This window comes from Alternaria infectoria, assembly GCF_024043175.1.
Source record: "Alternaria infectoria strain BMP 0036 chromosome Unknown scaffold_42, whole genome shotgun sequence".
Taxonomy (NCBI): Eukaryota; Fungi; Ascomycota; class Dothideomycetes; order Pleosporales; family Pleosporaceae; genus Alternaria; species Alternaria infectoria.
The window spans coordinates 80,011-106,011 of NW_026250731.1; the positions used below are offsets into that span (position 1 = coordinate 80,011).

General features: G+C 53.7%; 4 protein-coding genes across 4 annotated transcripts; 1 reads left to right on the top strand and 3 right to left on the bottom strand.

The window, feature by feature from the left end:
* Window positions 1-1,400: 1,400 nt before the first annotated feature.
* Window positions 1,401-4,001, top strand: J4E92_010735 (uncharacterized protein; the record flags this gene model as incomplete). Its single annotated transcript, XM_051502070.1, has 3 exons — window positions 1,401-2,432; window positions 2,483-3,863; window positions 3,943-4,001. The coding sequence occupies 3 exons, from the start codon at window positions 1,401-1,403 to the stop codon at window positions 3,999-4,001; spliced, it is 2,472 nt and encodes an 823-aa protein (XP_051347697.1).
* Window positions 4,002-12,077: 8,076 nt separating this feature from the next.
* J4E92_010736 (uncharacterized protein) lies at window positions 12,078-14,607 on the bottom strand (the record flags this gene model as incomplete). Its single annotated transcript, XM_051502071.1, has 5 exons — window positions 12,078-12,983; window positions 13,030-13,875; window positions 13,922-14,170; window positions 14,220-14,353; window positions 14,403-14,607. The coding sequence occupies 5 exons, from the start codon at window positions 14,605-14,607 to the stop codon at window positions 12,078-12,080; spliced, it is 2,340 nt and encodes a 779-aa protein (XP_051347698.1).
* A 6,928-nt stretch (window positions 14,608-21,535) lies between these two features.
* On the bottom strand, window positions 21,536-22,654 carry J4E92_010737 (uncharacterized protein; the record flags this gene model as incomplete). Its single annotated transcript, XM_051502072.1, has 3 exons — window positions 21,536-21,861; window positions 21,919-22,354; window positions 22,418-22,654. The coding sequence occupies 3 exons, from the start codon at window positions 22,652-22,654 to the stop codon at window positions 21,536-21,538; spliced, it is 999 nt and encodes a 332-aa protein (XP_051347699.1).
* A 1,064-nt stretch (window positions 22,655-23,718) lies between these two features.
* J4E92_010738 (uncharacterized protein) lies at window positions 23,719-24,976 on the bottom strand (the record flags this gene model as incomplete). Its single annotated transcript, XM_051502073.1, has 3 exons — window positions 23,719-24,746; window positions 24,793-24,800; window positions 24,972-24,976. 3 exons carry the CDS (start codon window positions 24,974-24,976, stop codon window positions 23,719-23,721), a joined length of 1,041 nt encoding a protein of 346 aa, XP_051347700.1.
* Between the last annotated feature and the right edge of the window lie 1,025 nt (window positions 24,977-26,001).

The following is a 26,001-nucleotide window of genomic DNA, read 5'->3' on the forward strand; positions in this document are numbered from 1 at the left end:
CGCCCTCCCATCGCAACACAGTCAAAGAAATACCCGCCATCATCCACCTCCTCACGCAATCACCCCCGTCCCTCCAACGCGCAACCATCGACAAATACTTCACACCCGACGCGGCGTTTTCGCATCCTTTTTGCCGCACATGGAGCCGACCGAATTCTAGGTGGTTGGTCGAGCGGACGTATCGCTGGTATAAGATTATGAGTCCGAGGATTGATTGTACGGTGCAGAGCGTCGGTATGTCTTAGCTTATATTAGCTAGGGTGGGCGGGGGAGGAGATGGGGAGGTGGTGGTGAGGTGGTGCATGTGATGTCTCGATCTTTGCACGTGCGAAGACGAGATTTGACATCGAGAAGGTGGTCGTGGACGCGGGGAGATGTGCCAGGAAGTGAGAGAGAGAGTGTGTGTGTATAAGGGCTAATCAAGAACGACAGCATTCGACGAAACAAACCTTATCCTATACGCAACCATCTTCCAAATCTTCCGCATCTGGTTTATACCCTTCTACTACGCGCCCGTCCGCCTTACTACCGTCCTCCACCTGCGCAAATCCCCTTCCACCACCACCTCCTCCTCCCCATCCCAAACTCAAAAGCCAAAATACCACATCTCCAAACAAGAAGACCTCTACCAAGTCGACCAATGGATACGTTTCGTCGCGCCCGGCGCGTGGATGTTGATCTGGCTCTGGCAGGCTTGGGCCACGGTGTTTTGCGTCGCGGGAACTGTGCTGCTTTGGCCGGTTACGTGGATGGAGGAGAATTGGGGGTGGGGTGAGGGTGTGGGTATGGAGAGTGGCACGGGGCTTGTCAAGGGCTTTCGGATGGTGGGGAAGGGTGGGAAGGAGGGTGAGGTTAGGGCGGATGGGCTGGACGAGAAGGAGGTTTTGGCGAAGACGGAGTTGAGGGGGAGGATTGTGGGGTGAGATGGATGGGGGATGAAGGGAGGGGAGGTGTGTGGTATGCATGGTTGAAGGGTTGCTTGGTGGATAATGACTTGTGTCGTTGGGATGGAATATAATGCTAGCACGGGAGTTGAGATGAGGCCATGGGAACTTGGCGGTACGTTGTTTCGAAGAGTATACAAGCATATCTGTTCATTTAGGCTGTACCCGTGTGTAACGTCGGACTTTACTATTTCCAGATAGACGCAAGAGAGGTTATGGATGCTAAGCTGACCCCTCCGCCACTGCATCCTGGCTCTCAATTGATAGGGATGAAGTCCATGGAGAACGACAAGAACGTGCTTGGACGTACGATTAGAATGCTCGCGATGAAGGAAATATGGAGGTGAAATGACGATTGTCGCGTCATGATACTCCGCAGAAGGCGCTAAACGCACCACGTGAACACCCGTTTTCCTCCACGCGTCGCGTCGCCCAACCCACCTCCACCAAACTACAATGCCCAACACCAACGAGACGCGAGACTTCCATCACCCATACACGCCCTACGATATCCAGAATGAGTTCATGGGCGCTGTCTACACGTGTCTGGAAGAAGGCAAAGTCGGCATCTTCGAGTCGCCGACCGGAACCGGCAAATCGCTGAGCTTGATATGTGGCTCCTTGACTTGGCTGCGCGATCATAAGCGACGGACGTTCGAAGAAGGCTTCACGGAAGATGCGGCGAACGCAGCGAATAGTGAGGAGCCTTCTTGGATTGTTGAACACGCACAGAAGCAGCGGAAGCAGGAGGCGCTGAGGCGGAAACAGGATCTGAATGAGCGTATTGCTAAGGTTAAGGCGAAAGAGAAGCGTGCGAAGGAACGGTATGAGAGCGGCGAGCCCAAGTATAAGAGACAGAAGACTGCGGCAGGCGACATCGAGAATGACGATGAAGCCCAATTCGCTTTGGATGATTACGAAAGCGATGAGGAGACTCACAAACGAGCAAGAGCCGGCGCGTTCGATGAGTCTGGGCTGTCGGCAGAAACCCAGGCTTTGATGGCATCACTCGGATACAGCGCTGATGCATCGAAAGATGACGACGGAGAGGCGCCCGACGAGACAAAGATATTCTTCTGCTCTCGAACACACTCTCAGTTGACGCAGTTCTCGAGCGAGCTGGGGCGCGTGAAGATGCCGCCTGCTATCGCCCCAGACAGGGATGTAAGCGGTGGTGACATAGACACACTTGTAGAAGACGTGAAGCACCTTACTCTTGGATCGAGGAAGAATCTCTGCATTAACAGCAAAGTCAACAAGCTCAGCAGCGCCACGGCCATCAACGAACGATGCCTAGAACTTCAGCAAAATATCAAAACAGAAAGCCGGTGTCCGCATATGCCGACCAAGGAAAGCGAGCCGTTGGTCAATGACTTCCGTGACCATGCGCTTGCGAAGATCAGAGATATCGAGGACTTGGGAGTGTTGGGTAAGAAGCTGGGTGTATGTCCATACTATGCTTCTAGACCAGCAACCAAGTACTGTGAGGTAAGTTAACTCTCCATTCCTGTGGTGTCTCCATCTGCTGACAGGCTCAGATCGTAACACTACCCTACCCACTCCTCCTCCAGCGCACAGCACGTGAAGCACTCGGCCTCTCCCTCAAAAATCACATCGTCATCATCGACGAAGCGCATAACTTGATGGACGCCATCGCAGGCATCTATTCCGTCACCGTGACCCTCGAACAAGTACAACAAGCGCGTGCCCAACTCACAGCCTACCTCCAGAAGTTCCGGAACAAGCTCAAAGGGAAGAATCGCGTGTATGTTGCCCAGACAGTCCGTATCTTGGACTCTATCATCGCTTATCTGCAGTCCATCGATGCCAACGCGAAAGCGACAGACGGGTTGGCAGACATGGCTGCAATCATGTCTGGGAAAGGTGTTGATCAGATTAATATCTACAAGCTCAACACGTACCTCCAAGAAAGCAGATTGGCGCGCAAAGTCGACGGATACACCGTCTTCGCCGAACAAGCGGAGAGTGGAAGCGTGCAGAAGCCAAGCGTGAAGTCGGCCAAGAATGGGCCGCGACACACTGTACCGGTCCTGATGCATGTACAAGCCTTCCTCCTGTCGTTGATGAACCCATCCAGCGAAGGCCGCTTCTTCTACGCGAAGGAAGAAACCTCAGGCACCACATTACGATACATGCTCCTAGACCCAACCTACCACTTCAAAGACATTGTCGAAGAAGCCAGGGCAGTCGTACTAGCCGGCGGCACCATGTCCCCAATGAGCGACTACGAGCAGCATCTGCTATCGTACCTGGATCCCTCAAAGATCATGACACTATCCTGCGGCCACGTCATCCCGCCCTCGAACCTCCTCGCTGCACCCATCGTAAGAGCTGCAAGCGGCGCTGACTTCGACTTCACCTTCGAGAACCGCAACAAGGAGAAAACGATGATCGATCTCGGCAACGCCATCTTAACATTCGCACAACACATCCCAGATGGCGTCGTCGTCTTCTTCCCCAGCTACTCTTTCCTCGACGCTTGCATCGTCGCGTGGAAGCGCATTAAGCCCTTACCTTCAACATCCACATCCACGTTCTGGGACAGCTTCACCCAAACCAAGCCTGTCTTCCTCGAGCAGCGCAGCCAACAACCCCCGTCGTCCAACCAGCCCCCCGCCTCCAAAGAAGCAACCGCAGACTCCGTCCTCACAGCCTACAGCGCAGCAATCGCATCCGGCTCCGGCCGCGGCGCCCTCCTCTTCGCCGTCATCGGCGGCACCCTCTCCGAAGGCATCAATTTCAGCGACGCACTCGGCCGCGGCGTCGTTGTTGTCGGTCTCCCGTTTCCCAATCCACACTCTGCGGAATGGAAGGCGAAAATGCAGTATATTTCCGCGAAACAGACGAAGAGCGGCGGTGATGGCAAGGCTGCTGCGCGCGAGTTCTACGAGAACGTCTGTATGCGCGCGGTTAATCAGTGTGTGGGCAGGGCGATTCGTCATAAAGGTGATTATGCGGCGATACTGATGCTGGATAGACGGTATGGGAGTAGTCGGGTTCAGGATAAGCTGCCGAAGTGGATTAGGGGGAGTTTGACGGGCGGGTTGGGGGTCGGGGATATTGGGGGGAGGTTGGATGGGTTCTTCAAGGGTAGGGCTTGAGGGGGTATACCGCGCGACGTTGGTGTGTGGGATTTGGGGGGAAAGCGCGACAAGCTTGGAATATTAGCAACGTGCCGCTCCTCGCTGCCCGAAGCCGTCCTTGAAGCCTCCTGCAGGGGCGCTCTCCTAACCTGCTGGGCGGATTATAAGCTCTTTCGCGCACTTTGCAATCATAGACGAAGAAGACTTTTGGGCCTCGTACCAAGACTTGCTTGATGGGTTCTTTGCCGGTAAGGCTTCAGGGTATACCGCGCGACGTTGGTATGGAGGATTCCGGGGGAAAGCTTGATGGGTTCTTTGCCGGTAAGACTTCAGGGTATACCGCGCGGCTTTGCTGGGATGATATGGAGATGACTGATCATCGTACGCGTGCTTTGGTATCTTCTTGGTTTCATTGTGTAGCGGTGTAAGACAGCCTTGCCGCGGTCAGAGTAGAGCTTGTACAAGTGTACGCCGTTGTTTACGCTAAGGATGTAGTGTACAGTGATTTACCCCGGGGGTCTACCTCGATCTCTTCGCCGTGGGCAATACACTTTCACCATCGCAAAACATGCCGAAAAGCGGTCTGGACTAAACGCGTATTATATTCTGCGCTGGTATGGTAGAATATCTCGCGAGAGGTACAGCGGCTTCACCGGGTGTAAGCCCGGAGATGCCCCCGGATTCTAGTCCGTCCTAGTCCGGACTGGCTTGTGTATGCTTACACGTCGTTTCCTTGTGAGGTAGGGTATAAACTCCTGAAATGAGGCCTTTCTCTGCCTCTTGTTGAGGTCATTGGCGGATGATTAATCGTGCACTGTCGCGGAGCGTTGTGTTCGTCCGGTGAAGTGGACGTATACGAATGTGTAAGGTCATCGATAAACTTTACACCAGACTAACTTCCCTCGCTTAGTACCATACTATGTACAAAGATGTACCTAGGTGTGCTCACCGAACACGAGGAATGTGTATATAAGTCCCGTCTTGACCACCCCTTTCAACTCATCGAACAGATCCAGCATCTTCATCCACCAACATCACAACGCCCACGCTCCCCAAAACAACACCACTCCCTCCCTCCAACCTAACCTCAAAAGTACAACTCCCCTACGTCCTCCTTTCGCCCCACCACTAACGCCACCCAGCCCTCCCCTCAAAATGCGGTTCCTCCCTCTCGCCCTCCTCACCACAACCACGCTCGCCTGTTACCAAACCTCCCGGTGCTCTGCCCCCAACGGGCCCGACATCGCCGTTCAATCCAACGGACACAACGACCCCGAGCACAACCAAGCGCAATTCACGGTCGCTTTCAAAGAGGGGAAGTATGGGCCTGACACGTTTGCCGGCATGGTGAACCATTTGCGGTGTGATGTGGTTGTGAAGATTAAGAGTCCGGCAGCGAACGATGCGTTGCAGTGCTGGATTGTGCCGCCGGGGGAGCAGTGTAATTTGGATGTTAGTATTGCGGGGATTTGGTGGAGGCAGAGCTGTTCTTCTTAGATAGGGGATGGGATGGTTGATGGAGAAAAGGTGGAAGCAGATGGGAATCGAATACAACCTGGAAAAGATCATTCGGACTTGAAATCTATGTCCTCCAATACACGTTGCGCACCTGGGATTGATGCTGCTGTGGATGATAGATCGCTGACCGCTTTTCCTCTGGCTCGGTAGGTAGCTTGAACTTTTACTCATTTAGCTCGACGTACATGTATTCTTTCTAAATCACCACGAAGATCAACGCCTACTATGATGCCAAGAAAATTCCTGACATCGTGTCAGGAATTTTCTTGGCAAATCGAATACATGTGGAAGGTCTTGGGGCGTCAAGGATGTGCAGCGCCCGTTCTAGCAGTCAACGCACGCATGATCGCACTCTAAAACATACAGCTGGAACGCCTCCAGCCGTGCACCTTGCACACATTGGCTGAACCGCTTCATTCAACGCATCCCGACGGCTCGTTTATGAAGTTCGCTACGCTTATCAGGGGTTATCGGAGAAGCGACTGAGGAACGTCTTGTAGAGAGCGAATCAAGGACGGGTATGAGCGGTGAACCCTCACGCTGGTTGGGCTCGCGTACGACCGCCTGGTCCGCCTAACCAAGGAGGATCACTCCACTCCGCCGCCGGCCGGCATGACGTTCGCTCAACGACGACCCAGCAAGACGTACAACGACACCTGGGTGTGCGGGCACGGGAGTTGGGCGGGTCTGGACCTATCGGAGGAACGAGGCATGAATACATATCCTTTACTCGGTATGTGCTTGTTGCGGCATGTGTAACTTTTGGCAAAACCTTTGGCAAAACTTTTGGCAGAACTTTTGGCAAAACTTTGTGCAAAGCAGAATGGCTGCGAAACAACCGTCTGGCTGCCGTTTCAATTCTGCCGGTAATGTCGCCCCCAATCGCTATGCGACCACTCTCAGGCAACATGTCGACACTCAAACGCGGTTAATTTCGTGAAGCAAAGGGAGTTTTCTTTGAGATGTGCTATCCTCAAGGCTTGTTTTCTATTACTCAACAGGTCAGCTTGCTCGCGAAAAATGATTGATGCTGTAACCGCTCGACTCAAAGTCATGCACAAGTTAGTGCTGCCGGGCGATGCAGTTTACCGGTCAACACGAGGCTCTACAGAGGGTTGCGTTCCGCTTCGCCTCGACGAATCACTGTCACCTGGGCATGATCAAGTAGAGGAATTCCAGGTGGGGACTTTCGTTTGGCTAAGAGCCGATTGGCGAGCAGCCGCAGCATGCGATGCTTTCCGTAGTAACTACACCTCGTGTTAACACGGCTAATATTAGCGGCCGTTCCAAGGCCTCTAGCGTACGGCGTAATACGTCAAAGTGGCCCGTGCTCGCTTCCAGGCACGAAAACACGGAGACCTGGGAGTCCGATCTGGGGATCTAGGAGTCCGATTTGAGTATGAATGATTCGAGAGGCAGGATAAGGACGGTCAGACGTGCGTTAAGCCACAATTTGTCTGCACTCTTGCTCAATGCTACCCCAGCAGATGTTCCACTTCGACGTCAATCATTGGCCAACACATACACTAACCTAGGTATAAAGTCGACATAGAAGTCGCTCAGCATGCCTCGCAATGCACTTGTCCAGCCAGACTGTCTTGCTCTCGGATTTTCTCTCGGGTGGAACCACATTCACCAAATTTATCTTCCGGTAGACAGGTTATTCGTCTTTGAAGCACTTCCGGAGAAAGCGACTTTAGCTGCGTTATAGTGATATTATTTCGGAGGCCTATTCCTACTGTTCGGAGCAGACCGTATGATGGACCTGAACAGTAATATTCTCTCACTTCATACCTTACCCTATACACGCTTACATGTTGCTGTAGATACTGTATCGCACAAGCAATCCTCTCCCACATCCGGCTGGTCCAAAGAAGCCATCTTCACCCTTCTCAGCGTCTTCCTTACCATAACCCTCGCCATCGCCGGCCTTATCTTACGATACTACATGAACAAGGGAACGCTAAGACATCGGATGTCTAGGCGAGGCTGGCGTGCCGAACCAGGTAAGCAACATGTCATACCATATACGCATGATGGATCCTAATCAATGTCAGACGAAGAACTACATATGAACCGATCGCCGCAGCATCCCTGTTGGGTCGAACTGGCGGAAGCTCGACGTTATCAGCAACGAACGTATACTTCTGTCTCAAGGCTGCGAAGAGGTCCTAGATCGTAAGCGTCCCAAAGGGAGCGGTGGTATTGCGGAGACGGAGGCTGAATAGACGACGAACTTTTGGTTTATTGAGGCTGTCGGTCCATACGTAGGAGATACTGGACATGAGATGTATTGGGAGCCAGTAATGGGCAGGTCAGCAGGTTTCGTCCTGATGAAGGATAGCCGAGTTGGAGTGGTTGTCGGAGCTGGTGATTTCAGTAACCTTCGTGAGAAATGTAATCGAAGCACGATCAAGAGTAATGTGCGAGATCTTTTTTGTATGCCTGACTGATGAGTGCTATACACGCTGTATCCACGTGAGCATCAAGCAACCTAATACACCGCCGAAGCGATATCCGCTATAGCAACACGCGTGGGTATCCCATCATATTCCAATTCCCTCCCATACCATATACACCAGAAAAGAAAACCGCCCATAACACACCCCATCCCAAAACACACCTCACTTCTTCCCATCCAAATACCCCACCACATCCCCCGCCCTCTCCAACCTCGCCCTCGTCTCGGGCAACCCCTTATTCAACCTCTGCAACCCCGTGACTGCCCTCTCCCAATTCCTCTCAACCTCATCTTGTCTCTGCAACGCCTCCACACCCGCCACATCCCCATCACCATCCCCATTCCCAGCATCCTTCTCCATACTCTCCTGCAGCGCCGCCCACACCCTCTCCTCCTCTTCAAACCCCTTGATCCACGTCTCCGCCGCAACCTTCGGCGTCGTCCTCCTCTGCTGACTTATCTTCGCAATGAGCGCATCGCGTTTAGCCACTGTAGCAGATAGTTGACTCCGCAGTTTATCGTCGAAAGGTTCGTATTCAACCGTCTCAACCATGCTGTCCCCTTCTCCTTCCCCTCTTCCTCCCCCTCCTCCTCCATTCCTATTCCCATTCACAACCCCATCCATCCCCTCCCCATCCCCACTCTCCACAACATCAATCCCATTGATACTAACATTATGCCGTATTCCCTGCAACACTTTCGCCACAAATATCTCGACGAGGTCCTCGACCGAGCGGCGTAACTCGTCTGGCGCATCGCCGTTTGTAGCGCTGGAAGGTACGGGCGGGAGGTGCAAGTCGAGTTTCTGGCGCGCGGCGGTGCGGATTTGAGATGTGAGGAAGGTCAAGTCTGATGGGGATTGAAGTTCGATTTTGCGGTGGGAGGTGTCCATTTTGTTGGGTGGTGTGGCAGGCGTGGTGATGGGTGAGGGTTGTTGTTGCGCGGGCGCGGTGTAGCGGGGTGCGTAGGTCGAGTGCGGTCTTGTAGTTGATTGTACGATTGGCGCGGAAGATTGTTTTGGGGCTGTTCTGGGTAGTAGCAGCGTCTCGTGTCGTGGAATGCGGGTTGTCGTTGTGGTGGTTGACTTTGTTATGGTTCTTGTTTGCGAACGCGGAACGTGGACCGCGCGCGTCTTCGCCTTATCAGCCCGCCTTATCGGGGCCGAGGTGTGGGGCTGCTGCGTCCCTCGAAGCTGCACTCGAACAACGCAGTCGGTACAGTTGGATACAGGATAATGTATCGTTAAATGTGATTTGTTTGATTTGAGATACATCCTTATAGATAATCCCTCAACCCCATAAGCAGCGAGTGAACGCATCCCTTAACGCCATAACCCATCCAGTCCAATCTCATGATATACAGCCCTCAATCCAAACGCCCATGATTCCATACCAAACGCCTCTCCCAACCCATATAAACATGACTTCAATACCGCGTAATCCATAAAATGCCAAAGCATATGCACATCCATTACCACGCGCCAGTTCTCAGGAGAATTAGAATACCACACAATGTGTAGAGGGCTTTGCAGGATGTAGAGAGCGTTGTACCGTTACAAGGCTCTCTACATCCTGCAAGACCCACTACAGTTTGTGTAGTGCCTCAATCTCCTGAGAACTTGCGCTTGTATCATGCCCACGCATCTCCGCACAGGCACTCCACCCCGCCCGTCTCACCCACCCAGCTTCTTATTCCGGAAACATATTCCTAACCTCCTCATCCGTAACAATAATATCCTTCACAGGATCCTGTCGGCGCTCGAGATCATCGAAGTGGTAGTCGACGTAGGAAGGGAGGAACATCTCTGTCGTACACACCATCATTAGCCCAAATCCAAATCCTAATCCTTGTAACCATCGTCCAGCCCGTACCCCAAACCCTCTCCCCTCCACCGCGAAGAAAGAATCGAGAAGAAGGAAAAGCACATACCCATATTCCAATCAAACCCCTGGCTAGCCTTAACACACGTAATCAGCCTCAGCGCACCCTCCCCCTCCTCTTCCCCCACATTAATAACAGTATGTTCCTGCCGCGAAAACGTCTCGCTCATCAGACTATGCCTGCGTGCGCTGCTTAGGGAACCGCTCTGAGGGCTACCAGACGACGTAGAAGGTGTGGAGCCATAGCTACCACTACCCCCCGCACCACTACTACTGTATGAGTAGCGGTTCGAAGACGGTGTGAAGTTGTAGTTGTAGTTGTAGGTATTCGGCGTCGAGGGCGTGGAAGCCGCGAACGAGGATGATGAGGAGGAGGAGTGGTGGTGATGGTGGTGGTGAGAAGAAGACGCAGGGCCCTTGCCCTTGCGCTTTGGTATCGCGATGGCGGTGGATGAGGACGACATGACGTTCGATCGGGGGGGTAGGTAGATGTAGCGGTAGGTAGTGATGGAGATAAGGACCAAGCAGACCAGCAGAACAGCCGTTACTCAGTCAATCAAACATGCAATTACCCGAAAGACCAGAGAACAAGTAGAAGAGAGGAAGAACAACGAGGAGTAACAGTCATACCCTCGGACACCCCAACCCGCCGTCCGCGGTATAGCCCCAGCCCCAGTCCAGTCCGCCCAGTCCGCGTCCGCGCCCTCTCGCAACCCGTACATTCGCGTCTGCCTGACTCCTCTCCACCGCAGACCCCGGACTCGCGTCCGCCCTTGTCGATCGGCCGCGAGTGTGTAGCGCTGTGATTGGCCAGCTGCCTACATTCCGACATTCCGCTCACGCCTCACTGTATCGGCGTGGGGCACGTGTGACCAGGCACCCGCTCCGCACCTGGGCCTGGCACCCACGCACCTTGGTGTCTTGCTTGCGTCTTGCGTCTTGCGTGTGCATGAGGTGGCCACGGGTGTGTTGCGTGGTTGCCATCTCGCATGATGCATGCATGCATTAGACACCTAGGTGCTGTAGGGAAGGATAGCTGTTATCTATGTGCTTCTTATCTATCTTCATGGTATACCTAGGTAGTGTCGAGTGGTGAAGCCGACGACATTCGGCACGATTTCCGCTGGATCAATCGAGTGCATTCATCATTCTGGCTATTATCCGATTGCACATGCTAGACTCACGATTGCGATTGCGAATATGTGGGGGAGAATCAGGTCATTCGGGTACACTGGGCGAGACAGGTGACGTAGCGACGAGGGTGCCGTTATCGCCCTGTCGGTCCGTACCTGACGTGCGCATCGAAAACAACGCATGCATATCCATGCTATGCACCACTGAGCTGTTCATCAAGGTGAATAGTCTTGTCAACATTACTTCGCGTACATCACACACGAGAAACCACACATAGATAGAAGTATCAAAATGACGAGCTACAAACGCTCAATTCCATTGGGAGGGACAAGATAAACCACACAACCAGCCCACTCTGCATCAGTCGCAACTGCGCAGATTGCTTCCAAAAACACCATCGCATCGCATACTCGCATACGCGTTCCTATATATCGTACAAAACAACCAACTGTGGATATCGCTCGTGTGTTCGCTCGCAAGAAATAAGGACTCTGATGAAAACTGCCAATCAAAACAGCAGCGAGGTAGGAACTTCGGATACCTGCCGACGAACTCGTAATTAGTAGCGAGAGACTTTGAAAAGGTTATGAGAAAAAGCACATCAACAACAAAAAGGACTGGCATAACCTCCATAATAAACAGAGCGCGCTAGAAACCAAAAACAAAACAAAACCATCGCAGCAGAACAACCACCAAAAAGGAAGTAAACTGCGAAAAACGGAATCAGACATGTCCACCGTATCCCTCAGCAGCAGCCCAAACCAGTCCTTTCACCGGGGGTGGGGGTATCCTCGAAAATATAGGAGATTGCGCCCAATATACGCCTGTACTCCGGGCTGATGACTAGATGATTCGTAGAGACGGGGTTTTTTATTCCGCGTTGTTGTGGGTAGTAATGAAGAAAGGAATCGGGAAATGAGTGTAGGTAGATGGTGTCGGGGCGTCAAACAGCAGGAAAGACGTAGTAATAATCGGGGGTATCGTATCTTTTTCGTGACGTGGTGTACGCAATGTCGCGCGCAGGGAGGAGACGAATCTACCATCCCTTCTTACGTGCAAATCGCTTATTGAGGAGGACCAGTACCTTGGTCACGTTGAACTGGACATATTCGAGGTCCAGATCTTCTTGGTTGTCCTTTTGCATCTCCAGCAGATCGTCGAGCTTGAGGTCGAGCTCGAGAAGACCGCGATTCCGCCCTTTGTAGTGGAGGGAGATGACAAAGGTGCCGGGGAGCGGGCTCGTGAAGTTGAAGTAAATGTTGGCTCTCCTATTCTCCGGGACATTACTCTTCTGAATCACGCCTTCTCGCTCGAGCTGCTGGTGGGTGAATTTGTAGGGTCCGAGGACTTGGTGTTTTTGCTGTTTCCTTGTCTTGCCTTCCGATTGACTGCGGACGTTGTGGAGGTACGACTTGTACGTGTCAAGCTGGCTGACTAGGAAGCCATTGTGGTCGCGAATGGTGCGGAACACTTCCTCGAGCTTCCGTGTCTCTTCAATGACCTTTTCCTTCATGGAGCCCAAGTGTACCAGCTCTTGTTCGACCTCGTCTCGCAGCAATGAGAAGCCGTCTTCCTTGTCAATCACGCCAAGATCCTGCAGTTGGCTGAGCAGCTCCATGCTACGGATACCCTTCTTGACCATGACAGAGTCGTTCTTGGTCGTGGCAGCTGCTTCCGCAATCCTGTCGAGGCGCAATGGCCGTCGCGTGATGGAAGTGTTGGAAGGAAGCGAACGAAGGATCATGACGAAGGTCGACTTGGCTTCCATGAAGAAGATCTCTTCTTGCGTAATGTCGAGCGCTGCGGTCAGATCGTCAAGCGGGGTTTCCCATTTGCTGAATAGCGGGAGGTTGATGGCTCTGTTCTCTTTTCGGGGAAGCTGTGCTGGCGCAGAGCCGAGCTCGTTGAGAATGACGCCTAGATGCGAGCTGTCTTCTTTGGCCTGGTAATGTTAGTACGGCAGTGCGCATGGATGTGTGATTGCTTACCAGCTCAGCCGCATGTCGCTCCAAGAGCGAGTGCGTCGCATAGACTTCGTTCAGGGTAATCGAGAGCTCTAGATCCTTCTTAGACAGAGCAACGTAGTTGTCCATCTCGAGAGTATCGTAAAAGTCCTGTACCTCGCACAGGTCCAACAGAAACTTGTTGATTCGCTCCTTGTTCTGGTGGATGAACGGCTGCAGCTTGACCATGTATGGCTCCTTGGCATACGATGGCTTGTTTGCGAGATTCTGCAGCATCTTGGCGATATACGTTAGTGTCCGCTTGGGGTTTTCTGCTGGCAGCACATCGATGAGCATGTATGATCTTGGGGTAACGATGGCGGGGTTGATGAAGCGCAGGAAGAAGAAGCCTCCGATGAGAGTGCAAATGGTCTGGTCCTGGGCATCAGGGTACTTTCGTCTCGACAGACTTCGAATCTGCTTGCATATCCATCGGATGCCGTATGGCGTCTCCTCGAGGCCTTTGATGATGGTTGTGAGGAAGTTGTTGGCAATCTCCATGAGCATGTTGACTCGCGGTGTGATGATGTTCTGTACCGTCTCGTTCTCGGCCGCCTGCTCTGCGGTAACGCCCTTGGGCAGGTTTGCGGGAAGGGTTCCCTGGATCTCGAGCTCAGTGACCATCTTCTCGTATACCTTGAGCGGGTTAATCTCAAGATCGAGGTCCTTCAGCTCGATGAGCGAGTTGATGCTGTCCTGCAAGACGACCTTGAGGTAGCTCTGACCGGGTCCTCGGCGGGTGTATGTGGTCATCATGCGCGAGACGGGTGTGTTGGCACGTAGGAGCGAGCTGTAGTCTGGGGTGTTGTCGAATTGATACGTGAGTACAGACTGAGCGAGGTTAGTTGTGATGCGCAAAGCTGGAGGCGCAACCTACCTGGAACATGGTCAAGAGCAAGTGCTCTTCGCGGCTCTCATACTGGTTTCCGTAGATTGTAAACATGACAGTCTGCAGTAGGGCATCGATCTCGGCCATGGAAACGAGTCGACACAGATGGGCAATATGGCGTGGCTCAGATTGGAGGAGGAAGAGCAGATTGCCGTACTTCTGCGTCTTCTCGTCGTTGGGAAAGAAGCCTTCCTGGAGTTCGAGGCCGTCTCCCAGGTGGTCGGCGACTTCATTCTGCTGCGGGATAGTCAGTACAGGCGCGGGGTGTAAGAAGCGTTGAGCGCACCTCTTCCAATGCCATGCGGTTCTGGATCAGCAGGGCTATTCGCGAGTCGAGATAGCGCACATCCTTTTCCAGGACGAAGTTCTTCTTGGACTGCGACGAGATCTTGGCCTTGAGTTCGCGGAGTATCTTCTGAGCTGCGAGGGTTAGTTTATTGTAGTATATTGCGAATGAATGGCGGCGTACCTCGGGCCAGGTCATCTTCAATCTCGAGCTCCTTGTCTTTGGCGGACATGGACAGGTACAGGGCTGTGACGGAGTAGCGCTTCGACTGGCGCACCGAGCGCGAGCCATCGTGCGACGACATTGTGTTCTGGCGCGAGACGGGGACGAACGACGACGAGGACGACGTCGAGGCGCGCGAGGGAGCATGCAGCATAGAGACGGCCATGGCTGGTCGGGGGTGTCGCGGCGAGGGCGACGGGCAGGGCGGAGACGGAGACTTTGTTTCTTTGTGTGCGCGGTCGCGGTCGGGCGGGTTGGGTCAATCAGCGACGGCGACGGGGATTGCAGCTACTACGACGGGGGAATTGCAGCGGGAGGGCCCGTCCAGCGAGAGGTCGCGGGTGGTGCAGAGTGCAGCGCAGGGCCGTGGTGTGCAGGCAGCGTGGGTGTTGGTTGGATTAATTTAGGGGGTGCCTCAGTCACCGGGAGTCGCGACGAGGGCGAGGGGTAGCTCAGACGGTGAGTGGTGGGAGACAATGGGCAGGCTGCGACATTCCAGATGGCGCGACTTCCGCTTCAGATGCAGATGGCAGGAGCGACCGCGACAGTGGCAGTGACGGTGACAGCAACGGCGGGGGTGGGGGATACTTGGTGCGGGAGGGGAGAGTGAAAGTGACTTGCAGGCAGTGTCCACCTGGGAGTAGTATAGTCTGTGGGAGTAGTAGGAGATGGTCTGAATGGGTGTTTCAGTGTCTTGCAGAGTGGAGAGGGCCAAGCATGTGGAGGCCGCAGGTGGGACGTCAAACGAGGCAGGGGCAAACGGCCACCCACCAGCCTGCGCGCGCCAGATAGCAAGGCCATGGAGTCGGCATGGGTGCGAAACCGTCGTCAGCTGCTCGCCTGCCCCTGAACCACCACCTCGACGTGCCTGAAGCAGCAACGTGGTCCGCGCCCAACCGACCAAGCTGGTTCCTGGCTAAGCCCGACTAGCACACGTCAAGCCCGACGCTCTCTACATTGACTTGTAGCCTGCATCTCATCACATGGTCAACATTTGAATATCCCCGACCTTTAGTCCATCCACCCGGCGTGAATAACCCGTGGACTTGTGCAGCTACCGGAGGCCTTCGCTGCCGACAGCCCTGGAGCCCAGCAACGCCTGTGGCGGCGGGCTGCACGAGATGTGGAGGTGGCCAGAGCGCTAACCTGCCTTACTGCCCGCACAAGTGTACTAGGAAAATTGCCCAGCCCAGCATGCAGTCCGCCCGTCGTCGATGGACAAGGGCATGCCATCGCAAAGTCCGACCCGCCGCCATCGACTCGCTCAATCGCATCCTACAAGACATGATTACTCTGCATAGATACTGACCCGTACTGTACACACAACATTGTCCTCCGCGTCGATCAACCCATCACCATCTCATCTCGGTCCGAAGATCTCTACCATTTGTCCGCCCGCTCTGCAAAAAAGTTTCGAAACATACGTGGCGCACATTCGCTGCACAACGACGACTATCGCAATGTAATGCTCCAACATCGCTGATAGCCATGTCGTCCTAGCGCCGACGTGGATGATCAAATACCGCCATACCAATACAATGCGCCACAAGACTTTTGATCGCCGCGGAACAACTGCCCAAACCGTACTTGCACTTGCTTGCACAGTGGTCTATAAATGACTCCGTCACATTCCCGCCGCCTGTCCATCACCTGCAGCTTTTCATCACGCCATTGCCCCGCTCCGCGTCGCTTCCTTCAGAACTGGAGATTGAACTGATCCTGCCAGTGCCTTGCGACTCATGGCACATGCTTTGGATAGAGTACTTTGGTAGCCGCTACTGGCTGGCGGGAGACAGCATATCCGGGCCTCGTTTACCGTTTACAGTTTACAGTTTACCATTAGATGACCACAAAGCAAAAAGACCCGAAGAAAAATATTGGGGCCAAGGTGAGAGCGCCAATGGAGCCGAATCTCCAATATCTCTAGTGAGCTGCGCTGCAATGCACACCTCACACCCTCTTTCCCATGACTATGCGCCGCGCCGTGCCGGACAATAGAGTGAACGCCTGCGAACCATATAGTACAGCACTTTACACGCATCCATCTCGTACAAGTACGCGACGCCAGAAGAAGACCATGCAAAAAAAAAACTGCAGTAATAACGAGAAAAAACGGGAAACCGAGAAACCGAAGACTCCACACTTTGCATGCCCATCTCCTCGGTCAGACTCGCTGTGCGGGAAGCATACGGTACCTGGACACCTTGACGCGCCTTGCGCAGCTGCTCCGCCTGCAAATAGGCCCGTGCGCCCGCGAAAACCATGGGCGATCATGGCGCCGTGGCCGCCAAACTCCTCCACCTCGCATGCACGCGCGCCTGCATGTGCCCTGCGAGTCAAGCGACACTTTCAGCCCGCCCGTCAGCGCACCACGGCTGCGAGGAGCACATTCACCCCGAAATAGCTGCTTGCGTTAGCCTCGTCCTCATCTCACCAACTGCAGGCAAACCCGCGCGCGCGCGCCTCAGGAACCGGCCAAGGCACCGGATAATGCGTGGGTAAAAAGACGTTTCTGACATGTTTCCGTCCGAAAGCATGTCCTGGAAATTTCCGAACGGGGTGAGAGTTTCTTCGCCCCACGCGCCCCGTCTTGCCCGTTTGAGGATGTAGACGTCACGGTGCAGACGTTGCGATATTGCATCCCGGGGCGGGAATTTGAGAAAGAGAAGAGAGGACTTACACTGAAGCTGCCGCAGCCCACTCACGCGTAGACAGCATATTCCTGAGCTGAGGGGTCGACGTGACCATCTTTAGCTCCGCACCAACGATAAGCACGATAACGAGGAGCCGTCCGAGCAAGCTGGGGACTATCGCAAACGCCATGAGGGGTAGTACCAGGGTTAGTGGAAACCATATTGCTGACTGATCTTGGCCGGCAGCCGGAGCTGCCGTGCTGGGAGGAGAAGAAGAAGATGAGGAGGAAGAAGGAACTTTCCGCTGAAGAGTGACTAGGTCGGCGTCTTCCTCGAGAAATTGGGATTCCTCCTCATTAATCGGGTCATGCTCATCCATCCACTCGCGATAGGCTGTGATATCCTCCGCAGACGCGGGATCGAGACTTTTGGAGAGCTTGCTAAACGAAGATAAAGCCTTGTCTGTACCGAGTCAGCGGAACTCTCTTGATCGGTAGCAGCGACGATCCCCATGTTGACATGGCGTTCCGACTCGTTGCTTCCGGCTTAGCCACAACTTACTGTATTGCTCTAGCTTCTGGTAAATGCGCCCCAGGAGTTCGGTCCTCTTGAAGTGCATTTCACTTCCGTAGCGTGCGTCACCCCGCCGCGACGCAGGGTACGCGTACCCTGACGCATCTCGAGGCGATATCTGGGCTATGCATTCGTCTAGGTGACGCAGCTCTTCTTCGAGTTCGCACGTTTCGTCCTGGAGATGCAGCAAGACGCGGTGGTTTAGATGCTCAAACTTTCGGTACATGGGCACGAGATTCTTCCGGCCATGGGAGCTGGGCTGATTCGATCCGCTAAGCTCGTTGGCGAGGAGTTCATATCCCACCACCGTTTGTCGGGTCTGGTTGGGCAGTGGCGCGTGCGGTTGATAGAGTGGCGGCTGCCCTGGATGTGGGGTGAAAGGTGGCGGCACGTGCTGGAGCTGGCCGTCAGGTGGCCGTATCGATAGTGGATGCGCATGCACTGCTTCCGGGGACTGATGAGGCGCATATCCTATGGCTAGCGGAGCTGGGAATGAAGGCATAGGTGCCCATGCTGGTGGGGAACTGATTGCCGCAGGCACTGGAGCCGGAGATGCACCAGAATAGCCTTGCTGGTTGTACATCGGCATCGGTGGGTAGCCGTAGGGGTGTTGCTCTGCCCCATATTGGTAGTCTCCGTACGGCTGTGGCCTTTGGAAGATGTGGCTAGCAAGTTCGCGTTCCTGCTGCTTGAGACGTCTGGCGTGCGGATCACTCTGATGAGACGTCGCCGACGGAGCTCGAGGAGGGGTCGTTACTGCCGGCTGTTTGTTGGGCATCTGGTTTCCTTGATTAACTTCCTCATCGCTCTCTGACCCACTTTCACTCTCCTCTTCACTGCCCTCTCCTTGGTTGGCTTCGACGTCATCTCCAGGGCCATGCACAAAGCTACTGGCGTACAACGGCTTCTTGAATGATCGATATTCCTGGTTGGGTTGGTGTGATGATGTCTGGAGGGACCGCCGCGTGGAGGCTGGTGAAGTCATGGCGGAGTCAGGATGCTGTGAGTCTGCCGCCACAGATGATCGTCCATCGTCATGCTGAGTGTCGCCTGACGAGGAAGACGATGACGAGGCAATAGTCGACGGAGGCATAGCCTGAAGGTCCGTAGGCGTAGGACTTCCAGGCGTGTCTTCAGATTGTAGAAACTGAAACACTCCCGCTTGGGTGGCATCCATGTTGCTGAATGTGATGCTTTGCATCGCCGGGGGTGCGGGCGGACTCTGGCTTTCTTCAGACTCTTGGTACTCGGCGACTTGGCTATAACCGCCGTACGGTCTCTGCATTACTGTAGAGTTACTGTCACCCGACGCATCTGACTGTTGCGTCACACTCGAGACCAGAGAGGGATCAGACATGTTGGCCATATTCCCAGCATGCCGTTGCAGAGAGCTGTGTTTACCACGTGCGTGTGAGCGTTTCGCGGCGTCGTCGCCAGTATGCCTGCGGCGCAGAACCCGCGGATCGACCGGAGTACCAACGGCAGAGCTCCCTCGTCGTCTTGAGCGTGTGCTGACCTTACTCTTGCTTTCTCTTATTTGACCGAGCCGGGGCATGTAGCCGATAGTACTGCCCTCCTCATCCAACTCTTCCTGTTTGGCTTGCGAATTCGATCCAGGGTCGGTATGGTGTGAGTCGCGTCTTAAAAGCTTCTTCAAAGTGTTGCGAGGCTGTTTAGATCTCTGCTCGCTCTCTTCATGGTCGTCGCCGCGTGGCGGTGAAGCCGAGAGTGGGGAACCCTTGGTGCCCGAACTGGTGCGTGATGGACGACGTCTAGTGTGTGGTGCACTAGTAGCTGAACTCGTGCCTATGTCATGGAGGCCGTCGTAGTGGTATTTCGGATTGCCTGTAGCAGGACTGCGCTGTCGAGGAGGTGAACCAGCGCCCTCAAAGGCTGCTGCTGTATGATCCGACTAGGTACCCGAGTATCTACGTCAGTTTCCAAAAGCAAGCGTGTAGTTCAGGGCAGAGAGGCAAAGAGCGTGTTTATATTGTCTACCCACCATGCTACGTATTGTTTACAGGGTCCAGCTGTGTAAGCAGAGTCGTGGCGCTTGCGTCAGTAGATCTGGTACTGGGGGTGCGGTGGCGCGGTGCGGGGGAGTGTAGGTGATGGGTGTGCGGGAAAAAGATGAATATAGACAGTAAGTGACGTTTTCGTGCGGATTCCTTGCATGCTGAAGCGATTACAAGCACACGTTGTACGACTCTAGAGGCTGAACGGCACAAGGCTCGCAAATCGTGTGGATGTCGTGGTACGCCTCAAGGCCTGCTGAATCTGTACCCTGGTGTGCGCCATAATCACGGGCAATGCGGGTATAGTTTGGAATGGGGAGGAGACAAAGGAGAACGCATGTTGAACTGGAAGAAGCAACGACAGAATATTGTGCAGCCACTCAGTCACCGCCTTGCGCATGCATGCGCAGTTAACGTTGGCAGAGCTGACCGGGTGTGCACCGGAAGTGCCGCGCGTGTACCCAATGACGTCCCGTTGAGCCCGTCAAGCGATCGAATACCCCACTATGTGGGCCCCATCACCGCGTGCCCTCTCTTCCTCTACGCTTCCACAGTCTGTCTAATCCGTCGACCCGCATCGTGATGATGCTATCGCATACCAAACTCTGTCCAGTGGTGAAGCAACTTTTCTATTGTCCCGGGGCGGTTCGTTAATCCGTTAACAAGCCCATGGTCCTCCGCTGCTCACTCACTGCCACGTCAACAAGCTACTGCAACCCCGAACCAGGATTGTCAAGGTGAGCAGTGCAGTTCTGCCATCTGGTTCACACCACTTGCTCGCTCTCGCGTTTCACCGCGAGATCATTCCCCGTGCTGGGTATCCTGGCAAAGATCAGGCTTGAGATTCTAGAAGTCAGGCTTACTCCACGCCAAGTTTCAACTTGTCAAGGCGAGTAGATTCGGAGACCGACGAACTTATGCATGACGTCTTTGGCGTTTCGACGGTATGTCGATTTCACGACAACGAAAATAGCTATGGGTCGATGACTTCGTCTAGTATTTTTGATGCACACTGTGTGTGAATCGATTCGCAGCTGCCGATTGCAGTCCATGATAGAGCGAGAGATGACCCCCAAGGACAGAAAACACCACGCCCATGTCCAACTCTTGCCAGTAGATTTTTCATGCTTGGGCCCAAACTGTCCTCTCCAACTTTCGTCAATGGAAGAGTATAGACACGACACTGAATATAGGAAGGAAACAGTGGAGCAGCTATTCCCTACCACTCACGTCTTCAACATGCCAAATATGCCTTTTTCCACACATGAACACTCGGCTCTCCTCCACGTCCATCTCGTCGAATATGCTCATCTAGATCCAGATCATATGATCGCTGGTGTTGAAACAACCCCCGCGATTTTTGCCTGCCTGACAGGCGCTGAACCTGCGATAAAGTTCAGTAGTAACACGATTGATCTACCATAGTGATATATGCAAGCATTGTAGCCAAGAACAGGGGAAACGTCAACGCCACGAAAATGGAACGCGTATCCCGTTGATCTTGATCGACAAATCTTATTCTTAGAAAGTTCACTCATGCATCTATAGTATCGGACTTATTGCTATGCTGAAGATACGGTTGGACAAACGTGAGACTAAACACTTCGGAAAGCAAGTAGAGGAGTGGCTGACTACGGAGTGTGCTGTGCGCCAACGGTTGAATGGGAAGTCGACATTCCAGGGAAGGTAGAGGTGGCATACGAGATCCCAGCGGGTGATCGATCCCGGGTACGAGAGTACGACTGTGATATTCCTGTTCACCTAGCCGTCCCAGATAACAATATAGAGAAGCCTCTCCTTCGGCTTTCTGAGCTCAATCAAACTAATAGATTCTGGGTATCTCACACTTCTACATCTACTCCGTCTACAAGCCTCACGACTCCTCGCTCACACTTCGGCTCACTTCCCTCATGACAAAAGCATCGGGGTCGACGGGAATTGTCTTCAGGTCCACCTTGTGTGTATCTGCCCAAGCTCTTACCCTCGCTTTGTTGATGACAGCGTCGGCACCTCCTTTCTTCTTCTGCTCCAGCACGTCCATAGCCTGTAATGTCGCAATGATATCCTCGGGTACAATGTACGTCTTCTCGCGCAGATCTTGCACTGTAAGTGTTTTCTTAGAAGGGCAAGCCAGGATCGTCCGAGCGAGCGTTTGCGACCAGTAATGTATATATGCGATGCGACCGAGATCCGACAGCGCTGTAGTAGTAGTAGTGTTAGCAGAGGTACCATGCGCGGACAAAAACGTCGACCTACGTTTCTCGGGCCCACCCAGCCTCTCTTCCCGTCTACTCATCTCATAGCTCGCGCCCATGAGTATCTGCCCCAGCCCTTGTTTCTGCCATGGCGGAAACACCAGGATGCATGCGAGATTGTTGTTGTCCCAGCTCATCTTCTCTTTGCTGAAGAAGCCCACGACTTGTCCTTGCGCACCGACTCCACTCGCCTCTGCATCGTCGCCGAAACTGGTATTCGGTATCTCTGGTGTGGGGTTGTGCGCGACGAGGAGGTAGTATAGGAACGTTGTAACGTCGTAGAAGACGGATTTGGTATCAAGGAAGAGCTTGGCGAAGAGCGATAGGTTCTGTGCGTAGAGCTTGTGTTTCTCGCCGTCGATCTCGTATAGCGAGTAGTTATCCTTCGTGTAAACGTTCACGCCCGGGGGTGGTGTATTGCGCAGAGGACATGCTTTCTACACCTCATCAGCTTCCCAATCCAACCCTCACACGCAGCGCATATCCGTCTAAAAGCTTACCAGATGCCCAATAAACCCCACCAACTCTTTGCTATACTTGAAGCACCATTGGCACACATACAGCCGCTCTACGCGTCGGCCTACAAGCTCCTCGGGGTAGAAAGACGGGTACCACGGCTGGATGAGCAGCGAGCCGAAGACGACTTCGAGGACGTTGGGGCCGGAGGGGGGTTTCTGCGATGGCTTCAAGGCAGGCGTGGAGGGCGTCGAGGTCATGGAGGCTACATCGGGGGCCATTGGGCTGGCACGGTGACGACGCGTCGAGGGGCCGCCGGCACATGCGTGTGGGGAAGGGAAGAGCTTGGGCCGGGTTGTCGCATGAGGTTAGCGCGGCGCGAGGGCACGTGGTTGGCGGAGATGTGCCGTTCACACAATTAACGCGTTGGTCTTTACAACCCATAGTTCCAAGGATGGCCTGCATACTGAAATACCGAGATTAGCACGGGCTGAGTGGTAGTTAGTCTTTGCACCTACGGCCCTCAAACCTGAGCCAGTGTAAACTGGCCCCTCCATAGTATCTCATGTCTTGTTCTATAGTAGTGTCATCACTCCGTAGATTTACTCAAAGAGGTTTAGGAGACACATCTACATCCCCTTGACCAACCGAACCAAAGCTCCATCCTACACATTACACAGTACCACAACACCCCCCTAAAACCTCGAAACATCCCTCCCAAAAACCCAATTAACAACCCAATAAACCGGCACAAGCACCTTATTCCGCCAACTCACCGTCCGCGTCAAATACGCTCCCCGCCAAATAATCCACGCTACATACCCTTGTAACCTTCCACCCCATTTCCCGCCGCCTTGGAACAACGCATTCCAGTTACCTATGTAGGCCAAAGTGCCCAGGTCGCGGTATGTGAAGCCCTTTGAAGTAGAAGGTAGAGATGAGGGTGATGATGGAGAGGGAGGAGTGGATAAGGAACCGTTGTTCAGCCGTTTTGCCAACCAGAAGGCTTTTTGAGACGCGACTTGCGCGGTTGCGGGGTAGGTTGTTGATTCGATTATTCCGCAGTCGCCGAGGGCGAAGACGGAGGGGTGGACTGCTTCTTGTGCTACCTCTCCTGATTGTTCTCCTGACTTTCCTGAGGAGGTAGAAGGAATGAGCTTGACGCGGAGGTGGTCGTCTGTTATGATGGATCCGGATTTAGAGTCTTTCTTTACTATCCATTTTACTTCTTTGCCTGGAGTGGTGGTGGGTTGAGGAGATGAGGTGGAAGAGGAGGAGGGGAGGTAGAGGTCTGTGGGTGCTTCGCGGACGGAAGAGAGGGCGTGGTCGACGAAGGGGTTTTGCATTAGTCCTGTGCCTGGGGTGGGGTTAGTGTTGTTGTCTCATACTTCTGGGTGAAGCGTGAGGATTTGAAAGAGATGGGAGACTTACTCCATACACACATGCCCACGCCAATCTCGCCCTCCTCTTTCACCTTGAGCGTATACAAATGATAATCATCCACATCATCCGAAAAGCTCCTTTCGGCAGGCGCCCCCGGTCTGAGCTCCTCAACATGATGGCTCGTCTTGATATCAATGCCCTTACGCTTGAACTTCTGCATCGCATACCCCGCGAGTTTCTGGTCGAACATTGGAAGTACCTTCTCCGCGACATCGTAAACAGTAATCTTGTGGTACTGAACGAGTTCCGGGTACAGCTTCTTCATATCCTCGTTGATCAGATCGTGTAGTTCCGCGCTGAATTCGATGCCGGTGGGTCCACCGCCTACGACGGCGAAGTTAAGGAGCTGCTTCTTCATTTCGATGGAGGTGGTGGGTAGTGCCGCTCCTTCGAAGCATGCTAAGATGCGATTTCGGATGCGGCGCGCGTCACCCACGTCTTTGAGGAAGAAGGCATGTTCTTTAACACCCGGCGTACCGAAAGTCTGACTGTAGCAACCCACCGTCACAATCAACTTGTCGTACTCGACATCAAACAGCTTCCCCACTTTCGCTTCCTTCTTCTTCTCCGCCTCCCTCTCTTCCGCTGTCTCCCCAGCATGTCGATCCGTGGTTAATGCAACACCTTGCTTCGGATCGTCAACCGCCTCTTCAATCGTAATGGTCCTGTTCTTGAAATCGACATCGTCGGCCCATCCTTGGAAGAAGTCGACTTTGGTTCGTCGGCTGCGCACGGGTTCGAGCGCGGTCCGGAATTCCAAGGTACCGACTGCGGTGGAGGCAAGGAGAGGCGTGAAGGCAAAGTAGGATCGTGGCGATACGACGAGGGTTTGGAATTTTGAGGAGTCGAGACTGCGGGCGACTGTGAAGCCCGCCCAGCCGGATCCTAGGATGACTACGCGCTCGCGGTCTGGGATGGGGTTGTTAATATCTGGGGTCTTGTACGAGAGGTAGGCTGAGCAAAGAGAACAACGTACTATCTCTCCTCTTATCCAATTGCTCAATCGTAATCATCCGTTTTTGTTCCAAGCTCTTCCCATACTTTCCGCTTATCAAAGCTCCTGTTCGACACAGCGATGCCGTACGCGACCTAATCGTAGGCGCAGACACCAGTTCCCTAACACCACCCGGCAACAGCGACATACGAGCCGGCGACAACATTGTTCAGTCTTGGCAATCAAAGTGTCAATTGCACTCCTTGAATATTGAACCAAAGGAGTGTTTATCAAGACTAAAGTTTTATTTATCGACACCCACCCACTCGCCGGGTGCTTGCGGGTCGACCAACGGAAGTCGGCGTTGACGCCATGACGTATGGCTTTTGCAAGCTTGACGCGCCGAATGTTGCCGAGGAAGGTTCCCACATGTGATTGTAGAACAAGAGATTTGATTGCGCGAAGCATGAACGACTTGGGCAATACAGGATGCGACAATGTGCCGGGTGGTGTACACTCCCCCCCCTGGTACGGGTGCCTGGCGTGGTTTTTGAGGTTCTTGCCGAGCCAACAGCAAAGCCCCTCGCCAGGGTGGCAAAGGCCACGCACAAGGGTTTAGCAAATCAGAATTTGAGAACAGAGAGAACAACGCTAGGCACCCGTACCAGGGAGGGGAGTGTAGTCAAGGTAAGAGTAGAGTTGGTGGGTGTGGTAAGCACCGACGAAAAGGGCCGTGAGGTCGCGTGAGTCCCGTGATGCGACCGACATAGTTCAAATGTGTTATCTCTCCAATAACATCCTTCTCCAGTTCAATGTCATATCCCGAATCCTAGCTAAAAGGAACTCGTGTTTGTTCTCATCGTTAGTGCTGCGCCGAATTTGGGCTAGGGCGTCACGCCCTGAGGAAAGCTCCTTCCCGACCCAATTCGTGACGAGCAACACCACAACATTTTCGCAACAGATCTTATCAGTCTACGCAAGATAGTGCTGCGCAATGCTTCTAGTAGCGACAGGATATCTGCGCATCTATTGACCGAGAAGAGTCTACGTAGGTACCATCAATAACACAAGTGGGATCGCGACACAGCCGCTTTGAGCAGTCGAATAGCTTGTAGCTCAGCAATAGTTCTTCAAGGAATAAGTTTCGCGCATATTCCAGCCCAGAAAAAGCTTCGACAATGGACGAGATGGCGACACTGCATGTCACATTCGAGGAGGCTGAGTGTTGTGGCGCATCTCGCTTGGATCTGT